At 49.7% G+C, this 24,726-nt stretch overlaps 1 protein-coding gene across 3 annotated transcripts; it reads left to right on the forward strand.

Moving 5' to 3' along the window:
- Positions 1-2,131: 2,131 nt before the first annotated feature.
- Positions 2,132-24,315, forward strand: DLG3 (discs large MAGUK scaffold protein 3; the record flags this gene model as incomplete). 3 transcript variants are annotated; one of them, XM_036740340.1, is given in 11 exon segments in its annotated part: positions 2,132-2,246; positions 13,407-13,583; positions 13,811-13,886; positions 14,690-14,789; positions 18,026-18,067; positions 19,049-19,099; positions 19,551-19,652; positions 19,937-20,109; positions 21,686-21,795; positions 21,888-21,979; positions 22,411-24,315. In XM_036740340.1, coding segments are annotated over 11 exon segments (1,101 nt in total). In that variant the 3' UTR covers positions 22,518-24,315.
- Positions 24,316-24,726: the final 411 nt, after the last annotated feature.

Consider the following 24,726-nt stretch of genomic DNA (forward strand, 5'->3'; position numbering starts at 1 on the left):
CCTGGCCTGAGCCTGGCCTCACCTTGGCACCCTGCACCGCCCAGGCCTCTTTCATGGCAGACAGGTACCCAGGCCCTGGCTCAGTCAGCAGTCTCTATCCCCTTGGCCACTGATGCCGCATGATCCCTCCTAAGTCATTTCCCATCCCAAGACCTCAGTCGTCTTATCTGTAAAATAAAGGCGTTTTTCCTTTTTGGTTATTTGTTTAACAAAGGGAGGGTTTAGTTCTGGTGGATGGCTGTGGTGGGGTACAGTGGAGTCAGAAATGATGTCACAAATGCAGGGCACCAGTAAAATTTATTGTCAGTAGAATCAAAGAATTTTAGAGCCAGAAGGAACTAGCAACCTTCTAGTCCAGCCTGTGCCACGGAGGGGGAGTCCACCAGCTCTCGTGGCCTCCTTGCAGCTGACCATCTCCCTTCCTTCAAGTGGTTCCTCTGACGTGGACTTAAGTCTCTTTTACTATGGGGGCTGTCCTCCTCAAGATTCTCCCCCACTTTTCTTCTCAAATTGGAGTGCCCCAAACTGGGCAAGAATACTCCAGGTGTGGCTGGGCTGGAGGAGAGGGCCAAAGTGCATTGGGCTCATCACCTCCTTCTTCCTAATGCAGCCCATAGTTCACACTGCTGGCTCCTCTCAGACCCCAAGATCTTTTTCAGCCAAACTACTCTCTAGCCCATCATCTCTCATCTTGTACTGCTGAGGGTAATTATTCAAACCCAAATGTAAGACTGTATACTCAGCCTATTAAGAAATATGTAATTACAGTGAACTGCCTGTCCTGGATGATCTCCAAGATCCCTTCAAGGGAGGCTCGAACCTTCTGTGAATCCAAGACTCTGCCTCTACTTCTGCCTCTTTGTGTCCACAGGCAAAACTCTTTTTCCTCTCTGAGTCTTAGTTTCCTTCTCTGTAAAATGGGTTGTAGGTGTGAGGGAGGGGGTTTCTGGGTAAGTTGCTTTCTTCCTAAAGGCACTCACAGCTTTGACGTGGCATGGGATTTTTGGAAATGTTGTGCTCATGGCTAATAGCCTGAGCCTTTATGGAGAAGCTGCAGCCTTGTACGAGCCAGCCTGCTCATCCCCCCACCCCTTCTCTCCACCTTCATTGACTTTTTTCTTTAGCTGAAGGGCACCGTGCCCTGCTGAGGCGAGGAGGAGTGTCACAGTGTCACGTGTCAGAACAGGTGTTTGCTTTTCTGCCTGTATGGCCCTCCAGACAAGGTGGGGGTGCCAAGTGCTAGTCCTCTGTGGCATCTGACATGCTTATGTGGAATTGGCCCTGCCAAGGACTTCCGTTCCAAAAAGCAGACTTCAGTTGGCTCATTTTCTCTCATTTCTGTCTGTCTGGGTTATACAAGTCACCTTGTTTCACATAGTAGGTGTGTTTCTGTGAAGGGAACTTTCATTAAAAATGGCCTGTGTAATTGCACGAGGGGAAATTGATACTTCAAAAAAATCTCATGTGATGGTCACCCCACGTGGTTTACGGCAGATATCTTTCTTTTAGGGGGGCTCTCTGGTGCTTCTCGGTGAGCATGGGGTTGTGAGCTTTTTGAGCAGATGCCCAGTGTGGTATTGGGGCTGGGGGGTAACACATATCTTGGTGGGTGGATGAGTTTGGTCGTTGAAGAGGAAAGTCCCTCTTCAGTAAGTAGCCCTTTTTTTGCTGTTTCTGCCTGGATTGAGGAGGAGGCGGTGGCCTTGGGCCTTTCCTCAGACCACTGATTTGTATTCAGGGCCCGCCGTTGTTTGAAATGGGGGGGGCCCCCAAGTCTCTTTTACCATCTGTTTTCCTTAGGTCTTGATGTTTCTCTGAAGGGGAAACTCGAACCCCCCCTCCAATTGTTTGTTCAAGGCTTGGATTTCAAGGCCACCAAAGGCCTTCTCTAGCTCAGGTTGTCCAAATGTTGCCCGATTTTCAAGCACACTCTTTTCTCCTATTGGGGGGTAGAGATTTCTATCTTTCCAGGTAAGACAGGTTCTGGCTACTAAGCAAAGACCAGACAGGGCTGGTAGAAGCCGCTTTTAGAGTTTATTTGACAAAGATGTAGTGGGGATCCCTGGAATTGAGACTATAGGGTACTTGGCACCTTGGGTTAATTATTCTCTTCTTCCCCCCCCCACCCCAGAATACAGTCGCTTTGAATCCAAAATCCACGACCTACGGGAGCAAATGATGAACAGCAGTATGAGTTCCGGATCTGGCTCACTCCGGACCAGCGAAAAGAGATCCCTCTATGTCCGGTAAGATGCACAAGCTGGCAAAGCAGCGAGGCCTCTTGTGGCTGGACAAACATGGGCCCCCAGTGCCCTCGGCTTGGAAATTGCTCAGCGTCCCTTCACCTTGCACTTTTCAGTGACCCCACTCCTTGAGAGTTTGTGGATTCTGAAATTGTACAATCCTGTTGGGTGGTTGGTGCTATTCAGTACCCAGCACTTCTCTGTTCAGAGTCCTGGCCTTGCAAGCTAGGTTGATGTGAGAGGAAAGCCTGGTATCCCCTCTCCTACTTAGGAGGCTTTGGTTCATGTATTTCACTGAGTCTGAGCCGCAGAGCGGCCAGAACTGAGACGAGGCCACAGAACTGCTGAGCTTCCTGCTTGTGGCTCTCTGAAAGGAGATGCATTTGGGTGAGGAATGGGAACACAAATGCCAGGAGTCATCTGGGGGCTAAACGTGGCTGCGTTGGCCTCCACATGAGAAAGGTGATGGCCTTGGGGCTGCCAGCTCTCGGGGCTGTCAGCTCTCTGGGCTGGGATTCGGCAGGGCTTTGTCACCTCTCGGGGCGGGGGAGAAGACAGCTCTTCTTCTCTCAGGATGCAGGATGGCCAAGGCAGCCCAATGAAAACGGTGATTGCTGTACTTTTCATGTCGTTAGATTTATTTTTCTTCTTTCAATGTGTTCCTGACCCCTCAGAAGGGAGCCAGCCTTTTTGGCCAGAAAGTCTCCCAGAAACCCTCCTGTTCTTGCCCAAAGAGATCTTTCAGCTGGTCTCCTTGTGTTTGCCTAAGCCTGAATCCACTTCCTACTTGAGAGGGAAAGAGAGGTGTGGGGAGTCATGCCCCTGGAAGGTAGCCTTGCTAGACTGGGGAGTCAAAATAAAGCTGGCTTTTCTAGCCCCGAGCCCTTGTTCTCATCCTGGGGACCTGACAGGAAGGAATCAGGATGAGTGCTCCAGCCCACCCCCCAGAGGGGTGATGCCTAGTGTCTTGGGACAGAATCATTCCGTGGTCGCCCCCACAGAGGTGGCACTCCAGGGTGTGTGGGAAGCTGTTTTGTAGCCAGCTCATTCACAGCTTTATTTTTAGAGACTTTCCCCTCTCTCTGCCACCCCCTACCCCCTTTTCTCCAACACCACAGCTCTCCATTCCTGGGACCATTGATCTCCTGGGGTCCCAGGTGCCCCCTTAGTCATTGCCTTCTTACAGACAGCAGAGAGATGTTGTTCGGAATGGTGGACACAGAGCTAGGAGGCAGCATGCTTTGAGGACTCGTCCTTGGTGTCTCCATCAGAGGTCCCAGGCAGGTCCTGCACTGGCCATCTGGGCCAGGTGGAGATCTGCACAAAACCCCTTTCTGCTGTCTCCTTCCTTCAATACATTGGCCTTCTCCTCTCCCCTCCTCACAGCCCAGTCCTGTCCTTCAGCTGTGTTCAGCCTCTCGATGCCTCTTCTCAGGCAGGACCCCTGGGGAATGTGGGGTCTGAGCAGCATTGGTGAAAGGCAAAGTCAGATACTTAAATGATCAAAGAAGTGAAATGGTTTAGACAAAAAGAAAACAAAGCTTGGTTTTCAAACTGCTCCTGACTTCTCCTCCTCCCAGAGCCAGGTTCAAATTCTTAGGGTGAGTCCACGCTATAGTGTCAAAACATTTGAAGGTTGAAACATGTGAAGGCTGGGAGGCCCAGAAGACATGGCCATCTTGTCAGGAAGACCAGGAAAGCTGATCCCCATAAGCCCACATGCACCCAAGTGCTGTGCTGCAGCCAGGCCCCAGTACCTCCCTGGAGCATCTTCCTCAGTCAGTATACGTTTAGTAAGGTCCTGCTGTTGTGCCAGGCACCGTGCTAAGCGCTTACGGGGCTGCTGGGCGTGTCAGGCCGTTTGGTACCCTCCTGGCCCCAGGTGGGCTGCTAGCAGGTTGAGGACCATAGCTTGGAAAATCACCTTGTCACAGTCTTTTCAAGCTTCCTCCTCTCTGGACTCTGAGGGCCCAGAGCAGCAGATGGGGGGGGGGGGCGGCCTGGTCATTAGGAACCCTGGAGATTTTTGTCGGAGAAGCCTTCTGTCATCAGCCTTTAGGTAGTACCTACTATGTGCCCAGCTAGGCTAGGCTAAAGAAAAAAGGCTGTTAGCTGGTGCTTCAAGGGTTGGAATTTTGTGCTCAGGTTCTGAGTAGCTGAGTGCAGGTCCAGCTTATTGCTAGGTTGTGTGGCATTAGACAGAAACAGAAGTGCTTTGATGACAGAGAATCTGGGTCGATGAGCACATATGATTTTAAAGCCAGTTCAAACAAGTGCCAGGACTTCACCTCTGTCTCTGGGTGCTGACTGTGCCGTGTGATTCTCCTCTTCTGTGACTGGTCCTCATAGAGGGTTTGTTTCCTTCCAGGCATCTCCGAGTGGCTTCAGTTTCCTCTGCTTTTCTATTTTGGGAGCCCAGTCCTTAAGCTTCTCTCTCTTTCCCTCCCCCTCCCCATAATTACCCATTTGGGCCTACAGCTTCTAGGGAAGACAAGGAACAAAGTAGCTTAGCTGCATCTTGGATCCCCTCCAGGGCACACCTTTTGAGAGAAACTCTTCTTTGGCCCAAGCGCAGAACTTGGGACTAGGCCTCACACTGTTCCTCAGTCAGTAGTTTGAAGTCACTGCATCCTTCTTGGTGGCTTTCTGTGTGCTGGACAGCCAGGCAGTGCAGGGCCAGACATCATCAGGCTGTTCACCTTTGGAAGGAGCTTTTTTCTTTAGACTACAATTCAGGAGAAAGTTCTCTCTTTGACCCCCAGCTGTCACTGGAGGGAAAGCAGTAAAGCTGTTGGGCAGAAACTAGTACATGGTGGCTTTTTTGGCAGACCTTCCCTAGTAGATTTGTTCTGGTCTCCTCCATCTCCCCTGTCTGCCTCAGCTTGTCTCTTTGGTCTTTGCTGGGCAGCAGCCTTAAATCACCAGCTGCCTACTAGACATCCCCCACTGTTTGGAATTCCTGTTTTGTTAAGATACTCATAAGCATCTCAGATCCAAAGTGTCCAAAGTGAAGCTCGTCATCTCACTGTTCCCCACCCCCTGCCCCCGAATCCCACCCCTCCTGATTCCTCTCTAGGGCAGCAGCATCCTTCCAGTTTTGTAGATACGTTCACAGCCTCTGTCATCCTCCACTCTGCACTCTTCTCCTCTCCCATACCCAGGGAGGTGCCAAGGGAGCCCCTTTCTCTTCACTCACACAGCCACCACCCCAATCCAGACACTTAGCACCTCTTGCTTAGATTATTATGTGTGCTTCTACCTTCTCCGATTCCATCCCCACCCCATAACGATCATCCTATAATTAGGACCCCAGAGTTATTTGGATCTGTGTTCTAACTGCTACATTGTGAGCTCCGTGAGGACAGGGACCAGGACTTCTTTTCTGTGCTTTATACTCCTCCTAGTGCAGTGTAAAGGCATATAGTAGGTGCTTCATTAGGTCCATAGCTTTAAAACGAACCTGTCTGCCTTGAAGAAGTTTTGAGGGCTGGATGTCAACGATCAGAGGAAATTTGGAGCAGCTGGCTAAGTGAACAAGGTCTCTTAGGGACCGAGAATGCTGGAGCCCAAGAAAACTGGTCAGGCAGGTTCCCAAAGACTCAGCAACAAGTAAACCAGGCTTTCGGAAAGCATGGCAGGCCCTCAGCCAGAGAGCGCTTGCAGGAGAAGGATTTTGTGAATGATTCCCTCAAGTGGAAAGGGCCCTAGATTTGGAGCACCTCCCCCTATGACCTGATCTCTGTGCATCCATTTCCTCCACTGTCCACTGAGGAGCCTGGCTCGGCCCTGTCGCTCATGCTCCTCAGAGAATCCTGACTTCTCCCCTCTCAGCCCACACTCCCTTCCCGATGTTCATTCCACATCAAGTCTGTGTTGTTGGCCCTGTTTGAGTGTGAGCTCCTGGTGGGGGGAGGGGGGCATTCACTGTCATCTCTGTTATCCCCACTGCTTAGCTCAGTGCCTGGCAAATAGTAGGTGCTTAAGTGATTGTCGACTGAACTCCCTTCCAGCTCTGTATAGCACCTACTGTGTGCCAGGCACTGTGCTACGCACTTACAAATATTAGCACATTTGATTCTCACAACTACCCCAAGAGGTCAGAGCTACTATGATCCCCATTTTATGGTTGGGCTTGAGTGACTTGCCCTGGGTCTCACAGCTTGGAAGTGCCTGAGACTGAATTGGAAGACAAGACTTCCTGGCTCCACTGCGCTACCAGCTACCTCATTGGGTTCTTCCGCTTTCTGGAAACCCCTACCATCATCACTGCTTTCTAATTGGCCTTTTCTTTCTAGCTCCTTCCCTGCTGCTCACATCGTGTCCATGTCTACTTGGTTCTACCAAGTTCTAGCTTGGTTCTAGCTGCCCTCCATGAGCTCTCCCCTCCTTGGCCAGACCCTTGGTTAGAGGAAACCTCTTCTGAATCTTTTTCTTTTTTTTTTTTTTTTGCAGGGGGGAAGGCAGGGCAATTGGGGTTAAGTGACTTGCCCAAGGTCACACAGCTAATAAATGTGTCAAGTGTCTGAGGCCAAATTTGAACTCAGGTCCTCCTGACTCCAGAGCCAGTGCTCTACTCACTGCGCCACCTAGCTGCCCCTCTTCTGAATCTTCTGCAGTCTGGCTTCTGACCTCATCATTCAGCTGAAACTATCTTCTCCAAAGTCCATTCAGAAATCTAATGTCCCTTTCTCATGGCTCATCCTTCGGGACCTCTTGGCATCTTTCCAGCATTATCTCAGTTACTCCAACATTTGCTAAGCATGTATGTGTGCCTGCCACTCTGGCAGCTGCTGGGAGTGCAGAGATGCGAACGAAATAGTTCCAGCCCTCAAGGGACTGCCTCTCTATTGGGGGGGACCCCATATTCACAGATACGTATGTACCAGACACCAGAAAGAACGTATCTAGATTGTGAGGACTTGAGTTGAGGCAGGGATGTGGAGAGAGAGCCATCCAGGCCTGAGGGACAGCTCCCCACCAGCAGCCCCAGCCCTGGGAGCCTCCCGGCTTGGGGGACAGCTGGGTTAGGTAAAGTGGCCTTGTCAACTCCCTTCTGTCCTTAGGGTCCCAGAAGCAGAAAAGTAGAAAGAGCTTGAAGATGGCTAACCTCGCTCTCCCCTGCCCCACCTCGGGGCATTTCCTTCATTTCCTCATTTCTTGGCACCTTGTTGGGGAATGATTCCCACATTTTATATGACGCCCCCTTTTGTAAAATATAAAATTGTCTTGCCTCTCCCCACTTTCTGAAACAATCTATGCAAAACCAAATGGCTCACTTTGTGTTTTATCGAAACAAAATCAAGAACTTATTACGTCTTTTAAACATATCTTAAGGATAAAATATGAAAATCATTCAGTTTCACTCACTACCATAGTCATAGATTTGGAGATCTGGCACAACCTTCTTATTTTGTGGTTGAGAAAACTAGGCTCCATAGAGAGTGGCAGAGGAAGGATGGGAAACTGAGTCCTCAGACTCCGAATTTGGAGGTCTTTTCACTGAGCCAAAGGTTATGCCAGATGCTGGGGGCAGGAGTTGGGGAAAGGGACAAGGACTGTTGCTCTACCTCTGAGCAGTGGCCTCAGCTGTCCAGCCTTGGGAACTTCCTTTACCCAAGATGGGAAAACCCAGAGAGTGCCAACACCTGGGCTCTTGGTGGCAGGGAACCCTCATGTCCAAAGGAGGTAGAATGGATTCTGGCCCCACCAGAAGGAGGATAGCGATGTTGAAGGGCATCAGGATAATCAGAAATGCTTCCCTCCTTCCCCTTTCCGCTTTCCCCCAGTCCCATGAGCCACTTTTGAGACGGTGGGAGAGAGTACCAAGACTACCCATTGGGCACAGCAGAAGGCAAGGCAAGGATTGGTGAGCCAGCACCCTAGGCCCACTGCCCACAACCTGGCAATGTAGTCTGTCAGTCTCATTGTCACTGACTTTGTTTAGGTAGGATAAGTGGCTGTGTTTGTGTGAGAGTTGTTTTGGAAAATCCCCAGTCATTTTCCCCATTGCTTTGTGGTGCCTTCCAGAGGGGGCCACCCCTCAGCTTGGGGCAGGATCTCAGGGCCCTTCTTATGGCTCCTTTTCTCCCAATTTCTGCCTGTTGCGATCATCCTTTAGTTTCGAGGCCACCAGGCTCAAATATGAACACTACCTCCAGGAAGGCTTTCGTGATTTCTCAAAAAGTCCCGCTTTTTGCTCTGTTGCTCTCCTCACACATACTGGTCTGCTCTTTGGTGCCCTTGTAGTCAGGAAGCTCAGGGTTCAAAGCCTGCCTCAGGGGTTTTCTGTCTTTGTGCACCTGGGCAGGTCAACCTCTGTGAGCCTTCACTTCCTCCTTTGTACAGCAAAGTTCATACTAGGCCTCTCCATACTCCACCCCCTCACCCCTTCCCCATGTGGTGAGACTCCAAGGAGATAATGATCAGAAGTGCCCCGAGATGGTATTATCACTACCAGTACTATGAGGACGCGATCTCTGGGAGGGCACGGATGGCGTCTTAGCCAATATGGCTCACTGAATCTTTACTGAGTGAATGCCTTTTAGGGTGAAGGTTCTCTATCTTCTCCCTTCCCCTCTGAGTAGTCTAGTATGTGATAGGGACTCAGTGAAACCTTGCAGAGTGGAATTAATGATCCCACCTGAGTCCACTATTCCATCTGCTATCTCCGGGTATAGTGTGGAATGCGTGCCGAATCTGGGTTGGCAGGGACCTCGGAGGGTACCATTTGGCCCAACTGAAACCTGTTGCAGAGGGAGCTTGTGCCACTCTGAGATAGACTAATCACCCACCACCCACCCCACCCTAGGTGGTGCTGAAGGATGTTATCCTGGCCCTCCTGAGTCACCTTCATATCTGACTATCCCGGTTTCCTCACATCTATCCTTATGTGACATCATGAGCTCAGGGTTCTTCCCAATCCTGATTTCCTGCCTATGGACATTTGCCAGCCTCTCAGTGTCCTTTCTAAGCTGTGGCATGAAGAAGCAAGCATGCCAGCTGGGGCATGACAGGGCAGAGGGGGCAGCAGTAGTGTTGCCTCCTCGGTCCTAGCAGCAACAGCCCAGAGTTGGCCTGTGGGTCAGTGTGTTATAGTGAACTTGGGTCATTTAAACCTCCAGGTCTTTGCCAAGCGAATCGCTTTCTAGCCATGTCTCACTCCTGTCTCATCTCCACCTCCCAGAATCTAAACTTCCTTTTAGGGCCAGCTCACATGCTGCTTCCTCTGTGAAGCCCTCCCTGATTTTCTCAGCTGTTGGTGTTCTCTTCCTCCTCATTTAACCTTGTGTTTACTTATCTGTGGACTTGTCCCCTCCCAGTAGACTTGAGATCCCTAGTGCCAGACGCCAGGCCTTGCATGTCTGTAGTTGTTGTTCTGTCTGACCATTTTTGACCCCATTTGGGGTTTTCTTGGCAAAGATACTGAAGTGGTATGCCATTCCCTTCTCTAGCTCATCTTACAGATGAGGAAACTGAGGCAGATGGAGTGAGGTGACTTGCCCAGGGTCACACAGCTAGGCCGTGTGGCTGGACTTGAACTCAGGTCTTCCTGACTGTAGGCCTGGCCCTCTATCTGCTGTGCCATCTAGCTGCCCCCCTTACAGATAGGAGGTATATTTTTTTTTGGCTTGTTGAATTAAATTGTTTTAAAATGGTGGCAAAGGATTAGCTCTGGGTTTTTTTTTTCTTTTCTCCATATTAAGTTGTCTGAATGAGAATTAGTGCTGATAGGGTTTCTCAGAAACTTTTTTCTAGGAAAAAAAATTCAATAGGAAACTCCCTCTTAGGACGCTGGTGGGTAGGAGGCAGGAGTTTGTCATGGAGATCGCCACCATGTTCTTTGCATTCCAAGTTGCAAACGCTCCTGTCCGTCACTGCAGACTCTTAGTTACTGCCCAGCTGCATATTAGGATTATGATGCCAAATTTTAAACTCAGATTTAAAAACAGAACCTAGCCTAGATAATTGGGTTACTGGTTACTGGAAAGTGACCAGCCCACATCAGCCCATGTCCTTGTCAGTCTTGTTATCTCCTGTCAAATGCAGCTCTAAGCCATGCCGACATTTTTAGTGAACTGGAATCACCCTGCGTTTTCATTGAAAGAAAGTGGGAGTCGCTGCTATCTTCCTTCCTTCCTCCCTCCCTTATTCCTCCCATCCTTCCTTCCTGCCCACCTGTGCTTGCAGGAAGAGCTTTAAAGCCTGCTGGACCTTTGTTCTGGGAAAACTTTACTCTGCTCCTGCCACACGGAGGTCCTCCCCAGGTCACTCTTTGCCAAACTTTAACCCTGCATCACTCCCACCACTTGCCTCCTTCATCTCCTGCTCATGGGTTGCCAATAGAACTGGAGGAAATCACAAGACCATACGGACTGCATCCGTTACACATTTTTAACAACTAATTTCAACTGGGCCCTTACTGCTGCAAGGCAATTTTTCAGTTATTCCCTAAATGACTCTACCCTATTCAACACAGCAACTTCTGAACCTTCTCTTTTCTCCTCAGGTGTGAGGGGCCTCACCTCATACTTCACCAAGGGAAGAGAAGCTGTGATCTTCTCTGACTTCATCTCCCACAGTCTCCTCTTCGATGTCGGTCGCACCCCATGTACTCACAATCCTCTCTTCCTGTCTCCTTTAGCAAATTGTCCCCACTCTCTAATCTTCAGTCTCTCCCTTTCTACTAGTACTTTCTCTGCTAATTACAAACAGGCTCATGTCTTCTACAGCCTTACAAACCTTTCACCGGATCTTGCCATCCTCACTAGGTCGTCAGCTTATATTTCTCTTTCCCTTTTCATCCAAAGTCCTTGAAAAAGTTGCATCTCCCTCCCTTGTAAAAACCTTCTACAGTCTGGCTTTTGACCTTGTCAACCTCGTCACCCAAACTGCTCCCTCCAAAGTTGTCGGTGAAATCCACCAGCCCTAGTCAGTGCTCCAGCTGCCTTGCCTTCTCTGCAGCTTTGGACGGTCAGTCGCCCAATCTTTGGGGCTATTTCCTCTTCTGTGCATTTTTATGACACTCCTCATTTGGTTTTCTCCTCCTGCCTCTCTGACACTCCTGCTCATAGTTCTCTATTGCTGGGTTTTCATCCAAGCCATGCTCACTAACCATGGGTCTCTTTTTGTCACTCTCTTACCTGGTGATCTCATCAGCTCCCGTGGCTTCTGTGAGCATCTCTATGCAGAGGATTCCCAAATCTTTCTCTCTCTCCTAAACTCTGTCTGAGCTACCTCTTGGACATCTGGAATTGGATGTCCTTTAAGCTTCTGAAAATTCCCATGTTCAATACAGACCTCGTTATCTTTACTTTCTGAGCCCCCGTCAGTGTTGAGGGTACCACCAGGCTTCCAGTCACCCAGGTTTGTAACCTTGGTGCCAGACTCCCTCTCCTGCCCTCACTATCCGGTCTGTTGTTAAACTTGTTTCTGCACATGTCCTCTTACGGTAGCCTTTTTCCCCCATGTGTGGAACAAGTATTGATTTTGTACACACAAAAGAAATGCTGCAAGACACAAAATCGGATTCAATAAAATTACTCGGTATTTCAACTGCATAAGACCTCAATAAAGTAGTTTGGGGGGCTCCTGACCAGGCCCTACACCATCCAAACGACTCCTGGTCCATGTCCTCTACTAAAATAGGCCAGGCTTGGATCAGTCTTCTTTTTGTTGGTCATCTTCATGAACAATGACGTAGAAAGGACTCCTTCCCTTAATGCCTGTCGACTTCAATCAAAAAGGCTCAGGAGCCTTGAACTCACAAAGTTACAGAATAAAGGCAAGACAGCAAGACAGCCAAATGCAACGGGAGCCAGCTATCCACGTACGTGACACTTTGCAGTGGCCTCCCTGCCTCCATTCCATCCCCCACTCAGCTCTGAAAGCAATTTTCTTAAAGTATTGGCCTGACTTTCACCACCTCCACCCCACACATGAGGTCCTCGGTTTGGCATTCAAAGCCCTTCACAAACTGGCCACTTCTGAACTCTCCCCCTCTGCCTCTGTCTCTTTTTACTATTTTCCCCATACATGGAATGTTCTTACTCCTCACCTCCACCTAGTAAAACCTCTGGCTTCCTTCAAGACTCAGCTCAAACAGTCTTCTTCAGGAGGCCTTTCCTGGGCCCTTCCCCACCAGCTGCCAATGCCTTATCCTTCTACTTTATATGTATTTGTGTGTGTGTGTGTGTGAGAGAGAGAGAGAGAGAGAGAGAGAGAGAGAGAGAGAGAGACAGAGAGAGAGAGAGAGAGAGAGAGAACGAACATGTTTTACCTTCCATTAGAATAGAAACTTCTTGAGGGCAGGGACTGTTTTTGGCTTTTTCTTAGCATCCAAATTAAGTGCTTAATAAATGCCTGTTGATTGATTGCTTTCACATTTCTCTCCTGTGGGAACCATTGACTTTTGTTAGAATGGCCGGTCAGCTTCTTGTTCCTGAACATGTGGTGGATTTCTTCCTGCCTCTCCTTTTCCTTCTCTGTTGGAAACGAGGAGCATCGGGACTTTTCAGGCAAAATCTGGCTAACCTAGGACACATCACGGCCTCTGAAAAGAGGGGCACCTTAGGGTGCTAAGCTTTTATTGGTTCTGAATCTTCTGTCTCCTTCAAAAATGAGCTCAAGTTCCACCCACCTTGACCTCCTCCTCTGGCACCTACTGTCTAGACCGTACCCAACAATTGCAGACAGTGCATCCTCACTTCTATGGATATGCCCTGTTTTCCCAAACTAGATTACAAGCTTCTTGAGGGCAGGGATTGTGTCTTGTGCTACAGTGACTGTCACAAGGCCTTACACATTGTCAGTTTTTGATAAATGGGTGCAGGGCACACAGCCCCTGGGAGAATCGAGAGCTCAACCTGAACAAGGAGGTCACACGAAGGGAGGGCTGTTTTTCCCCTTCTTTCCCAGGATATTTATGGAAATGTCTGGGTATGGCCCTGGGGGAGGGGGTGCTAGGAGTTCTTTACTGTGACTAGAAACTGGGAGGGAGTAGAAGCCTTTCCTGGGGAGATGAGGTGAGTCCTCTGAAGACATGATTGCAGACAGCCTGGAGGGTCCCTCCAAATAAACGCCTTCTATGTCGCTGTTCGTGCTCATGGGGAAGACAGCAGGTAAGGGTCTCGTAGGGAGTTTTTCTTCTCTCCCTGTGTTTTCTAGGGCTTTATTTGATTACGACCGGACCCGGGACAGCTGTCTGCCAAGCCAGGGGCTCAGCTTCTCTTATGGTGACATTCTACATGTCATTAATGCTTCTGATGACGAATGGTGGCAGGCCAGACTGGTTACCCCCCATGGAGAGAGTGAACAAATTGGTGTGATCCCTAGCAAGAAGAGGTGAGTATTGGCCTGTGTCTGTGTCCTTTAGAGTTGGGATAAAATGCAGGGCCTCACTAGTGTGCCTCAGGCTTTGTTTCAGCACAGCTCGTCCCTACGCTCCATCTCAGCTTCCTCTGGGTACTGAGCCCCTTTAGGAGAGGCCACATAGGTGACAGGAGTCTGAGCCACAGCTAAATGCAGGCATGCTGGGCAATAACCAGGACTTCTCTCTGACCTCCAAACAGGGTGGAAAAGAAAGAACGAGCCCGATTAAAAACTGTGAAGTTCCACGCCAGGACAGGGATGATTGAGGCTAACAGGGTAAGTAAGTGTGGTGCCTTGGGAAACGGGCTGCCAGTCCGTGCAGTCTTGTCTGAAGCGTGGGAGAACGGGCACGCCTCTAAGGTGGCTGACTGCCCATGGAACAGTGCTTGCTGATGTTCCGGAAAGGCAAAGAACAGGTTGGAGTGTCCAAGGCCAATGTGGATTGTTCACCTTCCTTCATCCTGGGCAGATGGTTCTTGAAGTTGCTGTGGAATTGGAGCAGCCTACAAGCCAGGATGCCTTTGGGCAGACTGAAAAATTAGGGAAAAGGAACAAACTTGTGGAAGCTTCAGCAGCTACAAATCTTGCAGGGTTCCTGGACAGAGGCAGTTCCCAGGACATACCACTTCTCGCTGGTGCAAGGGTCTTGGCAGCTAGCTGCCGAGTGCTGAACTCCAACCAGAACAAATGAGGCATGAGGGGCCCTCTCCATTCACCCCTTTTCTCCTCCAAGCTTCACAGAGCAGAGAACTCCCGGAGCAGGAGAGGAAAGAAGGGCGTGGAGTAGCCCACTCCGTCTCTGTAAGTGGCACGGTAGAGCAGGGGCTCAGGAGGAGGCCATCTTTGTTCTTTAGGAAGTGCCAGTGAATGCTGGGAGTTTGGAACCTCTCACCATCCATCCCTTGGACACACAAGTCTTCTCTTCCATCAGTCTTCATTGATCTCCTAGAAACCATTTGTGAGAAATTGTCCTTCACCTAGCCCCTCGTCGTCTTCATTTTAATTTTCCTTGCATGCTTTAAAATCCATTGTTCTGTTTTTTTTCTGTCCTTCCCCGCCATCTTCATGTTCTTTCACAGTCGATCAAAACGAAACGTAAAAAGAGTTTTCGCCTCTCTCGAAAGTTTCCATTTTACAAGAGCAAAGAGAACGTGACCCAGGAGAACAGCGGACAGGAACGTAAGTAGCAGCTGAGTAGGGAGAGCAAAGTTTCTTAGCCCCCTGGTGTCTTCTTGCCTTTCCTTCCTTCCTTTTTGAAGAAGACTGGAAAGGGCCAGGGGTAGGTGCGTGTGCGTGGGGTGGTTGGGGCCAATCAGCTTCACCTGGGCAGCTGGCTCTGGCTCCAAGGTTCCAGACTGCCAGGCAGTCCCTGGCACAGGGCTCTGAGCATCCACAACAACAGACATGTTGTAAAATCTGGTAAAGGGAGAGGAGTCACTGTTGTTCCCCTGGCTTCTTCCTCTCATCCTTTCCTCTCCTTTTCATCCAGGACTACCTTGATTTTCTACAGGGATGTTAGAGACATCTCATCTCCTCTATTAGCCCTCCTTTTACTGGGGAAGAGACTTGCTCAGGGTCATACAGGGAGTAAGTAGCCGAGTTGGGATTGACCCCAGGCCCTCTGCCTCCACTGACACCATCCAGAATTCCATGTACCCGGCCCTTCTCTGGTGTGGCCAGGGGACCCATTTTGATGGCACTTTCTTGTTTCTTCACCGACATTAAGGGAAAATCTTAGCCTTCTGTTCAAATAAAGATTTACTGGGAGAAACAAGTTAGGGGCTGTAAGAAGAGGCACAAAAGCAGGCTAACATAACCTGAAGCTGATGTTCGAAGCCTGCTCCGGGCCTCAGAACTAGATCGTGCTAAGCCATACCTGCAACCCCAGGTCAGACCTGCCCAGTGGAGTCTTCTTGGGGCCCAGCTTGGCTCTCCTGCCTTATACAGAGAACCCCTGGAGTTCTAGGCTGATGGCAATAGGCAAGAGACTGGGGTCTTTGTGACTTATGCTTATGGGCAGTTCTTTCCCATGCCAACATGATGCACTGTTGGGGTTTGTATGCGGAGCTGCTGTTTGGGGACATCGCCATGGCACACTACTCTAGATGGAAGTGATACATTTCCATTCCTGTGTTTTCAAATGAGGAGCTCTCTCTGGGACAAAGACATTTCTAGCAGCAGAGCAGATCAGGTCAGTTCAGCCCCAAAACTGTAAGGGAAACTCTTGGCGAGAGCCCTGAGCTACCACGGCTCCCGTTCCACGTAGGTGTCCAAGGAGTGCAGAGCCCAGCCTGGCAAGAATGCTGTGTGTCTTTGTGTTCAGAGCCCCGACTGAGCAAGGGGACTTTGGGGCAACTCAGCATAAACTCTGTGGGCCAGCAGAGGGGGCTGTCTGTGGCCTTCTCTCTAGGGGCTGGGCTCTTCCTTTGGGCTCCATACAGCATAGGTCAGCCTTTGGAGGCCATTTCCAAAGCAGTGAGAAGACTTCAGTGATGGCTCAGTGCTAGGCCGTTGCTCCCTGGTGTGAGGGATCGGAGCTTTCAGAGACCTAGTGGGAGGCTTTCTGGGTCCTCTCGAGCCAAGGTGCCCCATGCTGGCCAGGCCGGGGCCCCATGGGAAGACTTTTCCTTTTGGGCACTATGGTTCAGGCCTGGGCCTTGGTACTCTAGCAGTGAATTTGCGAGTGAGAAGCCAGATGTGTGTCTCTGCTGCCGTGCAGCTTGAGTTGAGCTGTGTGCCTCAGTGGCTTTTCACATGGTTCTGTCTGCCTGTCACTGATGCTCACTGGCTTCTGTATTCTTCCTCCCGCCCCCCCCCCCCATCTTCTCTCTCCAATCTCTCCCTCCTCTCTCTTTTTATTTCCTTGCTGTCTGTGAAATCAGGACTTCCCTGGGTTAAGTGACGATTATTATGGAGCAAAGAATCTGAGTAAGTCGGACTTCCACCCTCTTCACTCTCCCTTTCTGGCGGCGTTAGAGCAATCTGGGTGGGGGTGGGGGTGGGGGTGAAAATTGGCCCTGTGCATCCTCTAAAGCCCATAGGGCCCTAATGATGAGCCCCCATTCAGAGCTGGCCTTTCCTTTACTGCCTTGAGTGGCGGGTGGCGAAAAGTCTTAGAAGGGGGCGAGGGTCAAGAAACCTTGTTCCAGTGGTAAAGACCCAGCCCTGAGTGGGGAGGGAAGACAGGGCCACTGGCTATGTGCTGGAATGTGTTCTTCCATGGCAAAGCATTTATTAGCTTGGGAGGAAGAGCGCTCAGAGGTCCTGGACCAGCCACAGTTCCTGAGATACCAGTGGAATGGAAGCCCTGAAGGGCTCATACCACACAGTGGCTGTGCCAGACTGAGGTGTGTGTGTGTGTGTGTGTGTGTGTGTGTGTGTGTAAGTGCGCGCGCTTGTGCACATGTAAACCTTGGTGACATAGGAGGACCACCAGCTGTTTTGGGTGTTGGCTCTTGGGAAGGTAGTAACCTCTCAATTTTGGAAAGTGATCCTAGAGTAGGAATGAAAAGAGCAAGTGATGGGATGATCGGGTGGCGATGCTGGTGGTTTGTGCTGAGGGGGCAGAGGCAGCCAATCTTGGGGGTCCACTCAACCCCAACTCATCATGTCATGTCTTTTTGGGGATCATGGGCTTTACTAGGGCAGCACTTTGAGGAAAGTACCTCTGGGAGTTGGGGGGAGGCCACAGCATTCCACAGAACAGTGTTGTCTTGGCTGAAACCAGCTGTTTACCCAGCCTCTTTCTTCAGTCTGTTCATGTCTCATCTTCATGTGCCCACACTGGTGGAAGGGGAGAAAGGGGTGTTTGTGCCAGTTGAAATTTGTTTCTGGCTTCTCTGTTTTTGCCTCTTACACCCCAAGCTGCCTAGTCCACTGAGTGTCTCTGTTTGTGCATTCATGTCATAACACATTCATCTGTCTTGTGGTGGGAGACAAAGATGATCCTATTGCCCTTTTCCTGTCCCCTCCTGCCAAGCCTGCTTTGTTTGTAGGGTGCAGTGAAGGCTTCCTGCCCCATTGGGTATTTAGACTATTAGCTGTGAAGGAGCTGGGTGAAAAGAATCTAGGGAAAAAAGTTCAAGAGATTTTGGTCTGGAACTGTTACGAGCCAGGGGACAGGGAAGAAAGCACTCTATCTGTCTTCCTCTCTGTCCAGCCCTGGCAGATTTGGGTTAGAAAGAAAGTGGCTGTGAGCCACCATGCTTAATGATTAGGTGATGGCATGCACCTTCCTGAATCCCTCATAGGTGCTCTGTGGCCAGACCCTGTTTGTTCCTTCTCTCCCTCTCCAAGTTGGCTTTGCTCCCACCTCAGTGTCTTGTCTCCCAGAGCATTTGAGTTTTGTGACTGTGCTGTGTGTGACCTCTCAATGGCGTGTTCTGAATTGGAGTCTCTTTCTCGTTGGCTTGCAGAGGGCGTGACATCCAACACCAGTGACAGCGAAAGCAGTTCCAGTAAGTGTGTGTGTCTTTCCCATGTCTCGTGGCTTCATGTGCCATTCTTACCATTTTCATTCCTCTGGTGCATGGCTGCTGCTTCTGGTCAGATAGGTGTGTTACCCTGACTGCTCCCTTTGGAGTCTTGGAGATGCTGTGGCCAATTCCCCTTGTGGGGGGTTGGGGAAGGGGCTTGCGTGTGGGTACGCACAGGAAGGCTTGTTGGGCCAAAGGGAAGTACAGGGGCCATGGTTGGCAGTGGCCTTCCTTTCCCAGCTGAGGCCACAGGGTAGCTTAATCTTGGTGACATGTTGAGACCTCAAATTCATTCCACTCAACAAACATTTCTTAAACACACTCTATAGCAGTGGGCATTTATTTGTGTGCTGTAGAAATACACATTTGAAACCATGCCTGCCCTCAAGAAGCTTAAGAGAAAGGGCTCTACACCACTCTGGGGTCCAGGAAATGATCAGGGACTTTGCCTGGAATTTGCTTTTCTGGGACATGTGGCCCTAGATTCCCTCCCCATAGTGGTTGGTTCTCTTTGCAGCTTGCCCCCCAAACCAGCCCAGGCTCTTAACCCGGAAGGCCTCCTTTTGGGGAGATACAGGTGTAGGGCCTTGGCCTTGGGAGGCTGGAGAGAAGCCATCTGTGTAGGGAGAAATGTCCTGGGGGGGGTATCATCAGAGAAGGACTGTGCCTTGTCTGTAAAGACCAGGTAGGTATTCTCTAAATACTGCTGAAAGTATGGGGAGGTTCTGGCCCAAGGTGGTGAGGGTGCTGCATCTCACCTTAGCCCCTCTCTTCTGCAGTGAGGGATAGGTCCACACACTTGGGGAGAGCTTTCCCATTTCTGTGGGAGCCCAGTTGGTCACCGTTTCCCGAAAAGACAGAGGAATCACTATTTCAGGTTCCTTTGATCTCCAGAGTAGTTTTCTGACCCTGGTTGGGAGGCAACCTAAGAAACACTAATAAGTTTTTCCCTCTTTGTTACAGAAGGACAGGAGGACACAATTTTATCCTATGAACCAGTGACACGGCAAGAAAGTAAGCCCTTTGTGAAGGTTGCCCTACTAGGGACCCGAAGGAGGCCCAGAGGAGCCCTTATGTGGCAAAGGCACTTCAGCCTTGGCCTCTCATGCCCCTCACAGCAGGGCTTCCTTCGACTCTAACAGGGCAGGAGTGGGAACAAATCCCTAAAGATGAGAAAGATTGGTTTGAATGGGGTAATGGAGAGAAAGGTCTGGGTCTTATTCCCCCTTCCACAGCCTTTGGGCAGCACCAGTTCTTCAACTCTTAGGACCTTGGTCAACTGCTGATCCCCATGTAGAGGTACTCCTGTGGACTCAAACCTCCCTCAATAAGAGGGGCTCTCACAGGCCTGGAAGTGGAGCTTAGAGTTCAGTTCACTCTGTTCTGAATCATGATTGGCCCCTAGAGTGGGGGGTGGAGGGAGCCCTGACTGGGTACTCACCTGGTGTATGTCCATTCTCTCTAGTTCACTATGCAAGGCCAGTGATCATCCTGGGCCCTATGAAGGACCGAGTCAATGATGACCTGATTTCTGAGTTCCCACATAAATTTGGATCCTGTGTACCACGTAAGAGCCCAGGACAGTCAGGACCATCAGTCACTGGGTCCATCTTAATGTTTCTTAGGGGAGGAGTCTGTTTCAGGGACCAAATCGGGTGTGTTCTATTGGGCTTATGCAGTGACAAGACTATTGACCTGACCCTAGGTGGTGTGGTGGGAAGAGCCTGGGTTTGGAAGTGAAAACCCTCTCTTCTCTCTGGGCCTCATTTTCTTCTTCTTCAATTGAGGATGAAAGACTCTAGGATGTCTCGGGGCCAGCCAGCCTACCCTAAATTGGTGTTCCTCTTTTAGACACCACTCGGCCTCGAAGAGAAAATGAGGTGGATGGCCAGGACTATCACTTTGTGGTGTCCCGGGAGCAGATGGAAAAAGACATCCAGGAGAACAAGTTCATAGAAGCGGGACAATTCAATGACAATCTCTATGGCACCAGCATCCAGTCAGTTCGAGCTGTGGCAGAGAGGGTGAGACCAGAGAGGCCCAGCTGGGTCTGCTTTGACAAAGGCCGCCTTCTGGCCTCTCTTGCACCTGACAATCTTACCTGCTAGGGAATGCAGAGAGAACTTCTTGCTGGCAGGAAACAGAGCCTGGGGCACCATCGCTCTGAGCCAGGTTTCTTGAGAAATACTGGTTGGACTTACATGCCTGTTTATCTGGGCAGCACTGTGTTGAGGAGAGTACAGATGAAAGCAAGGCAGAGAGAGACACTGGGAGGGAGACATAGGCACACCATGTTGTGTTTGTCCTTTGTTTGTCAAAGAGGACCATGGCATCAGGGAGATGATGACATGACTTGCAGTTGACTTTGATTTGAGTGAGGGAGGGAGGGCTGTGCAAGGTCACCAGCCTCACTTTCTCCTCCTGAGCCATCTGAGTCCAGTGGCCAGATATTCATCAGGATGATTGGAGATGGCCCAGGATGCTTTGGGAGACCCCAGCCCTTTTAGGCTAAGGCTTTTTCAGGTTCTCACTTTGAGTGAGATAACACCCATTCAGTGAATAGGCCTCTTAGGAAGTGAGTCAAGGGATGCCCCCCCCCACATTTAATTAGAAAAAAAAGTGGGAGGGGAAGACACTCAGCATTGCTTGTCAAAAGAGAAACAGTTACTATTGACATTCACTGTGAGGCAGGAGGGCCCAAAATAGAGCCATTAAGTGGAGCTTGGCCAGGGACCTATTGTGCTCCAGTCTATGAGCTTCAGAGTGAAACGGGTTTAAGGTTTGGGAGTGAGAGAGTACAGGGGTGAGAAGGGTGCAAGAGCCTTTTTCTGTGTCTTTCAGTCTTTGTGTCTGTCTGTGTCTTTCTGTCTGTCTATGTCTTAGACACAGACACAGAAAAGACAGAAAGACAAAGAGACAGACACAGAAAGACAAAGACACAAACACAGAATAATGCAGACAGAAAGACACAAAGACAGACAGAAAGACACAAAGAGAAAGAAAGAAATCAAGAAATCTAGCCAGTAAACCCAAAGGGTAGCTTCCTGGCCCTTTTAGGCTAAAGCCTTTTCAGGTTCTCACTTTGAGGGAGATAACACCCATTCACTATTGACCTCTTAAAGAAGTGGGTCATATAGGCCTCTTTGAGAAGTCGGTCAGGGATTGGCCCCTTAATTACAAAAGAAAAAAAGGGGGAGAGGGGAAGGTCCTCAAGGTTGCTGGTCAGAAGAGAAACAGTTACCATTGACATTCACTCTAAGCCAGGAGGACCCAAAATAAAGCCATCGAGTGGAGCTTGGCCAGGGACCTATTGTGGTCTGATCTATGACCATCAGAGTGAAATGGGCTGAAGGTTTGGTCTTTGACACAGAGACACAAATAGGGTGAGGGCCCCAGATGCCCAAGATAAGAGGACTTACTTGAAGATACTCTAGGCCCCAGTTTCTGGTTCCTCACTGGTTCTGGAAGGTTGAGGGGGAGGCTTATGCCCTTCAGCCCCAGCAGCTCAGATGGCAGTTTGATTTTTCTTCTTCCTCAAGGGCAGGGTCCAAGGGCAGTTAGCCCCTTCTCAAAGGTTCACAGCTCCCCTTCCTCCCCCAGGGGAAGCACTGCATCTTAGATGTGTCTGGCAATGCCATCAAGAGGCTGCAGCAAGCCCAGCTTTACCCTGTTGCTGTTTTCATCAAGCCCAAGTCTGTGGAAGCCCTTGTGTAAGTGGTCTTTTATATGGGGGGTGCAGGGGAGGCTGGACTTTCCTTTTCCTGCTGCCTGACAATGGTTCTCTCCTCCCCGTGTCTGACAGGGAAATGAACCGAAGACAAACATATGAACAGGCAAACAAGATCTTTGACAAGGCCATGAAACTCGAGCAGGAGTTTGGCGAGTACTTCACAGGTGAGAAGACTTGCTTTAGAGTTCAAGTCTTCCCCAAATGCCAGTCCAAGGACCTGAGCTTTGGGTTAAAGTTTGTTTCCTCTGATGCTCAAACCCATTAGTGACCCACCGAGACAGCAGCCAGAGCTGACTTGCCCCCTCTTTCCTGGGTCACTGGGATTACTTTAGGGTCACATGACTTTGAGGCCCTGGGTGGGGCCCTTGGATGGAAAAAAAATTCATCTTAATTTTCACTAAGCTATAACTGAAATTTAGCATTTCCTTCAATTACTGAGAAGGAAGAGGTTCGTGGGCTCTGTGTCACAAAGATGGCAAAGAAACATCCCATCTTTTTCACTCAGTCCCCTGTCATACTCGCAGACTGTCCTTGGGGAGCGGGGGAGGTTGTGCCCCGACATGGGACGCAGTGATAACTGTTCTCTTTTCTTTAGCCATCGTACAGGGTGACTCACTGGAGGAAATTTATAACAAAATCAAACAAATTATCGAGGACCAGTCTGGGCACTACATTTGGGTCCCATCCCCTGAAAAACTCTGAAGACCATCACCTCCCCTCGCCTCCTCCCAACCCTTGCCCCCAAACCATTCTCTCGTGAGCAGAACCCAAGCCCCCACCTTCTTCCTCCTTCCCATCCCTCCGGGGAGAACAGATGACTGCTGTTCCTGGCCCCTTTTTTAGATTGGTTGCAAAATCGAGTTTTCTAGTCCTGTTTCTTTTTGTCGGGATGATGTCATCTCGCTCATCATGTGACTGTGCCCATTCCTGCATGGACCTTCCCAGGAGCAGCTCAGGCGCCACTCCATCAGTCATTGTCTTTCTTTCCAAACCAAGCAGTGGAGAAGGCGGCTGATGGATGGGAACAGACTCAGGACTGAAAACCTGCATTTGGAAATGGGCTCCACATGGCAGTGAGCTCCCAGGGCATTTCTCCTACATCTGTGTCACTGTCTTAAAGCTCCAACAGTGCGATGTAAATGGCAACGAAAGCATCTTATTTATATGTATATGTAATTTATATAAAATATATAGAAATTATTATATATATATATATATTATACACCAACATAATATATATATATATGTATACACACACAGCTGGACTAGAAAACCCTTTAGGGACTTTACTGACGGTACTGAAGGATCTCGGGACTTTCCAACGCCCAACTGGCAGGAAAGTAACAGAACACGGTACAAAATGTGGTGGGTGTCTCACGTGCTCATCCATCCTTCTCAAGAGCCAACCTTTGTTGTCTCTTTTCTACAGGCAGGGGTGGGGGTCAGCCGCCCCACCAGACTTGTTTGCATGGAGGTTTCCTTTTATTTGTTTTCAGCTGCTCTAAAACCAAAACCACCTTGTGCTCCTTGCCGTGTCCGCCTTTTCATGATTTCGGACATCACCTTTGCTAACCGAGCATCTCATTGTACTATGTTGTGAGGCCGGTACAAGGCCGGGCCCTGGGGGCCAATGTTTAGCTGCCAAGGACATAGAGGGCTCCCAGGGGCTGCTGGGGGTGAGATAATGGGGCAGGGAGCCGTTCTTTCCCTTTACTGGGAGCAGCCAGTGAAGCAGCCCTGACTACTTTGGACCTCCACTAAGTGAGTGCTCTCTCCAGCTGCCTTTATTCCACCCCCCTCACCAGCAGCTGTTTAGCTTACTGTTACTTGGGAGGACAGTAGACTCAAATTGGGCACATTTAAGCTGCAGAGCTACATCCGTGTAATAGTGAGAAATCAAGCATCCTTGCTCTTCCCCAGGGCATACGCCCACAAACAGCAGCAGAAGCCCTTTCCTGATAGGCCTGACCAGAGCAAAACCAAAAGCACAGACAGGGCTCTATCCCTATTCTCCCCCTAAAGGCCACGTGCCTGGCTAAGGTAGCTAACCTTGCCACGTCTCACTCTTACCCATTGTGGGCTGGTGATACAGGGAAGATGTGGGAGTGTCTGGGCCCCAGAGCTGGTACACTGCACCCTACTTTCCTGGCCCATGGCAGCTGGAGCACTGTAAATAACCCCCAGTACTTAAGACAGTTAGGAACTCCTAGCCAAATTTCAGAAACATATTAAACTGTTATTCTACCAGCAACATAGACTAGCTGTCCAAGGCTGGGGTGCCAGGGAAAAGGAATAGCAGCTTTGCCTGGGCACTGTACTGGGGCCAGGGAAGGGAGGGGCTAGCATAGAGAGGCAGCTTCCTTGCTGTGACCTACAATGAATTTTCTGGACATAGCTCACTCCCTCCCAGAGGAGAAAGGCAAAGACTAAAAGTAATCTTGACACTAGTTGGTTTACCACTGTTCCTTCCAAGGAGACGTATATTTTTTAATAAACAATAGTTGGCAATGAATTGTGGCTCAGAGGCCTTCTTGGGAAAATTTGTGTTTGTTTCAAATGCTTAACCTGGTATGTTTCTTTCATAGATGTGGGAAGAATGAAGACCCACCACTTGCAAAGCACAAAAGGGATGAGGGTGGTAATAGCCATTGCACCAGGCAAAGTCCATTCTGGTGCTCTGTAAAATGTAGGGGCGGGGAGAGATAGACTAGAGAATTACCTACCTTAGAACGTCAGACCAATGGCACTGATGAATCTTGATGCAAAATAAATAAATGAACATTTCTTAAGGAGACTATAGAAAATGTATCCAGAAAACAATCCACCATGACCAAATCAGATTTGTACCAGAGAAGTAAAAATGGTTCAATATAGGGGAACAACATAATTACTCATGTAAATGTAGAGGATG

This window comes from Trichosurus vulpecula, chromosome X, assembly GCF_011100635.1.
Source record: "Trichosurus vulpecula isolate mTriVul1 chromosome X, mTriVul1.pri, whole genome shotgun sequence".
Lineage (NCBI taxonomy): Eukaryota > Metazoa > Chordata > Mammalia > Diprotodontia > Phalangeridae > Trichosurus > Trichosurus vulpecula.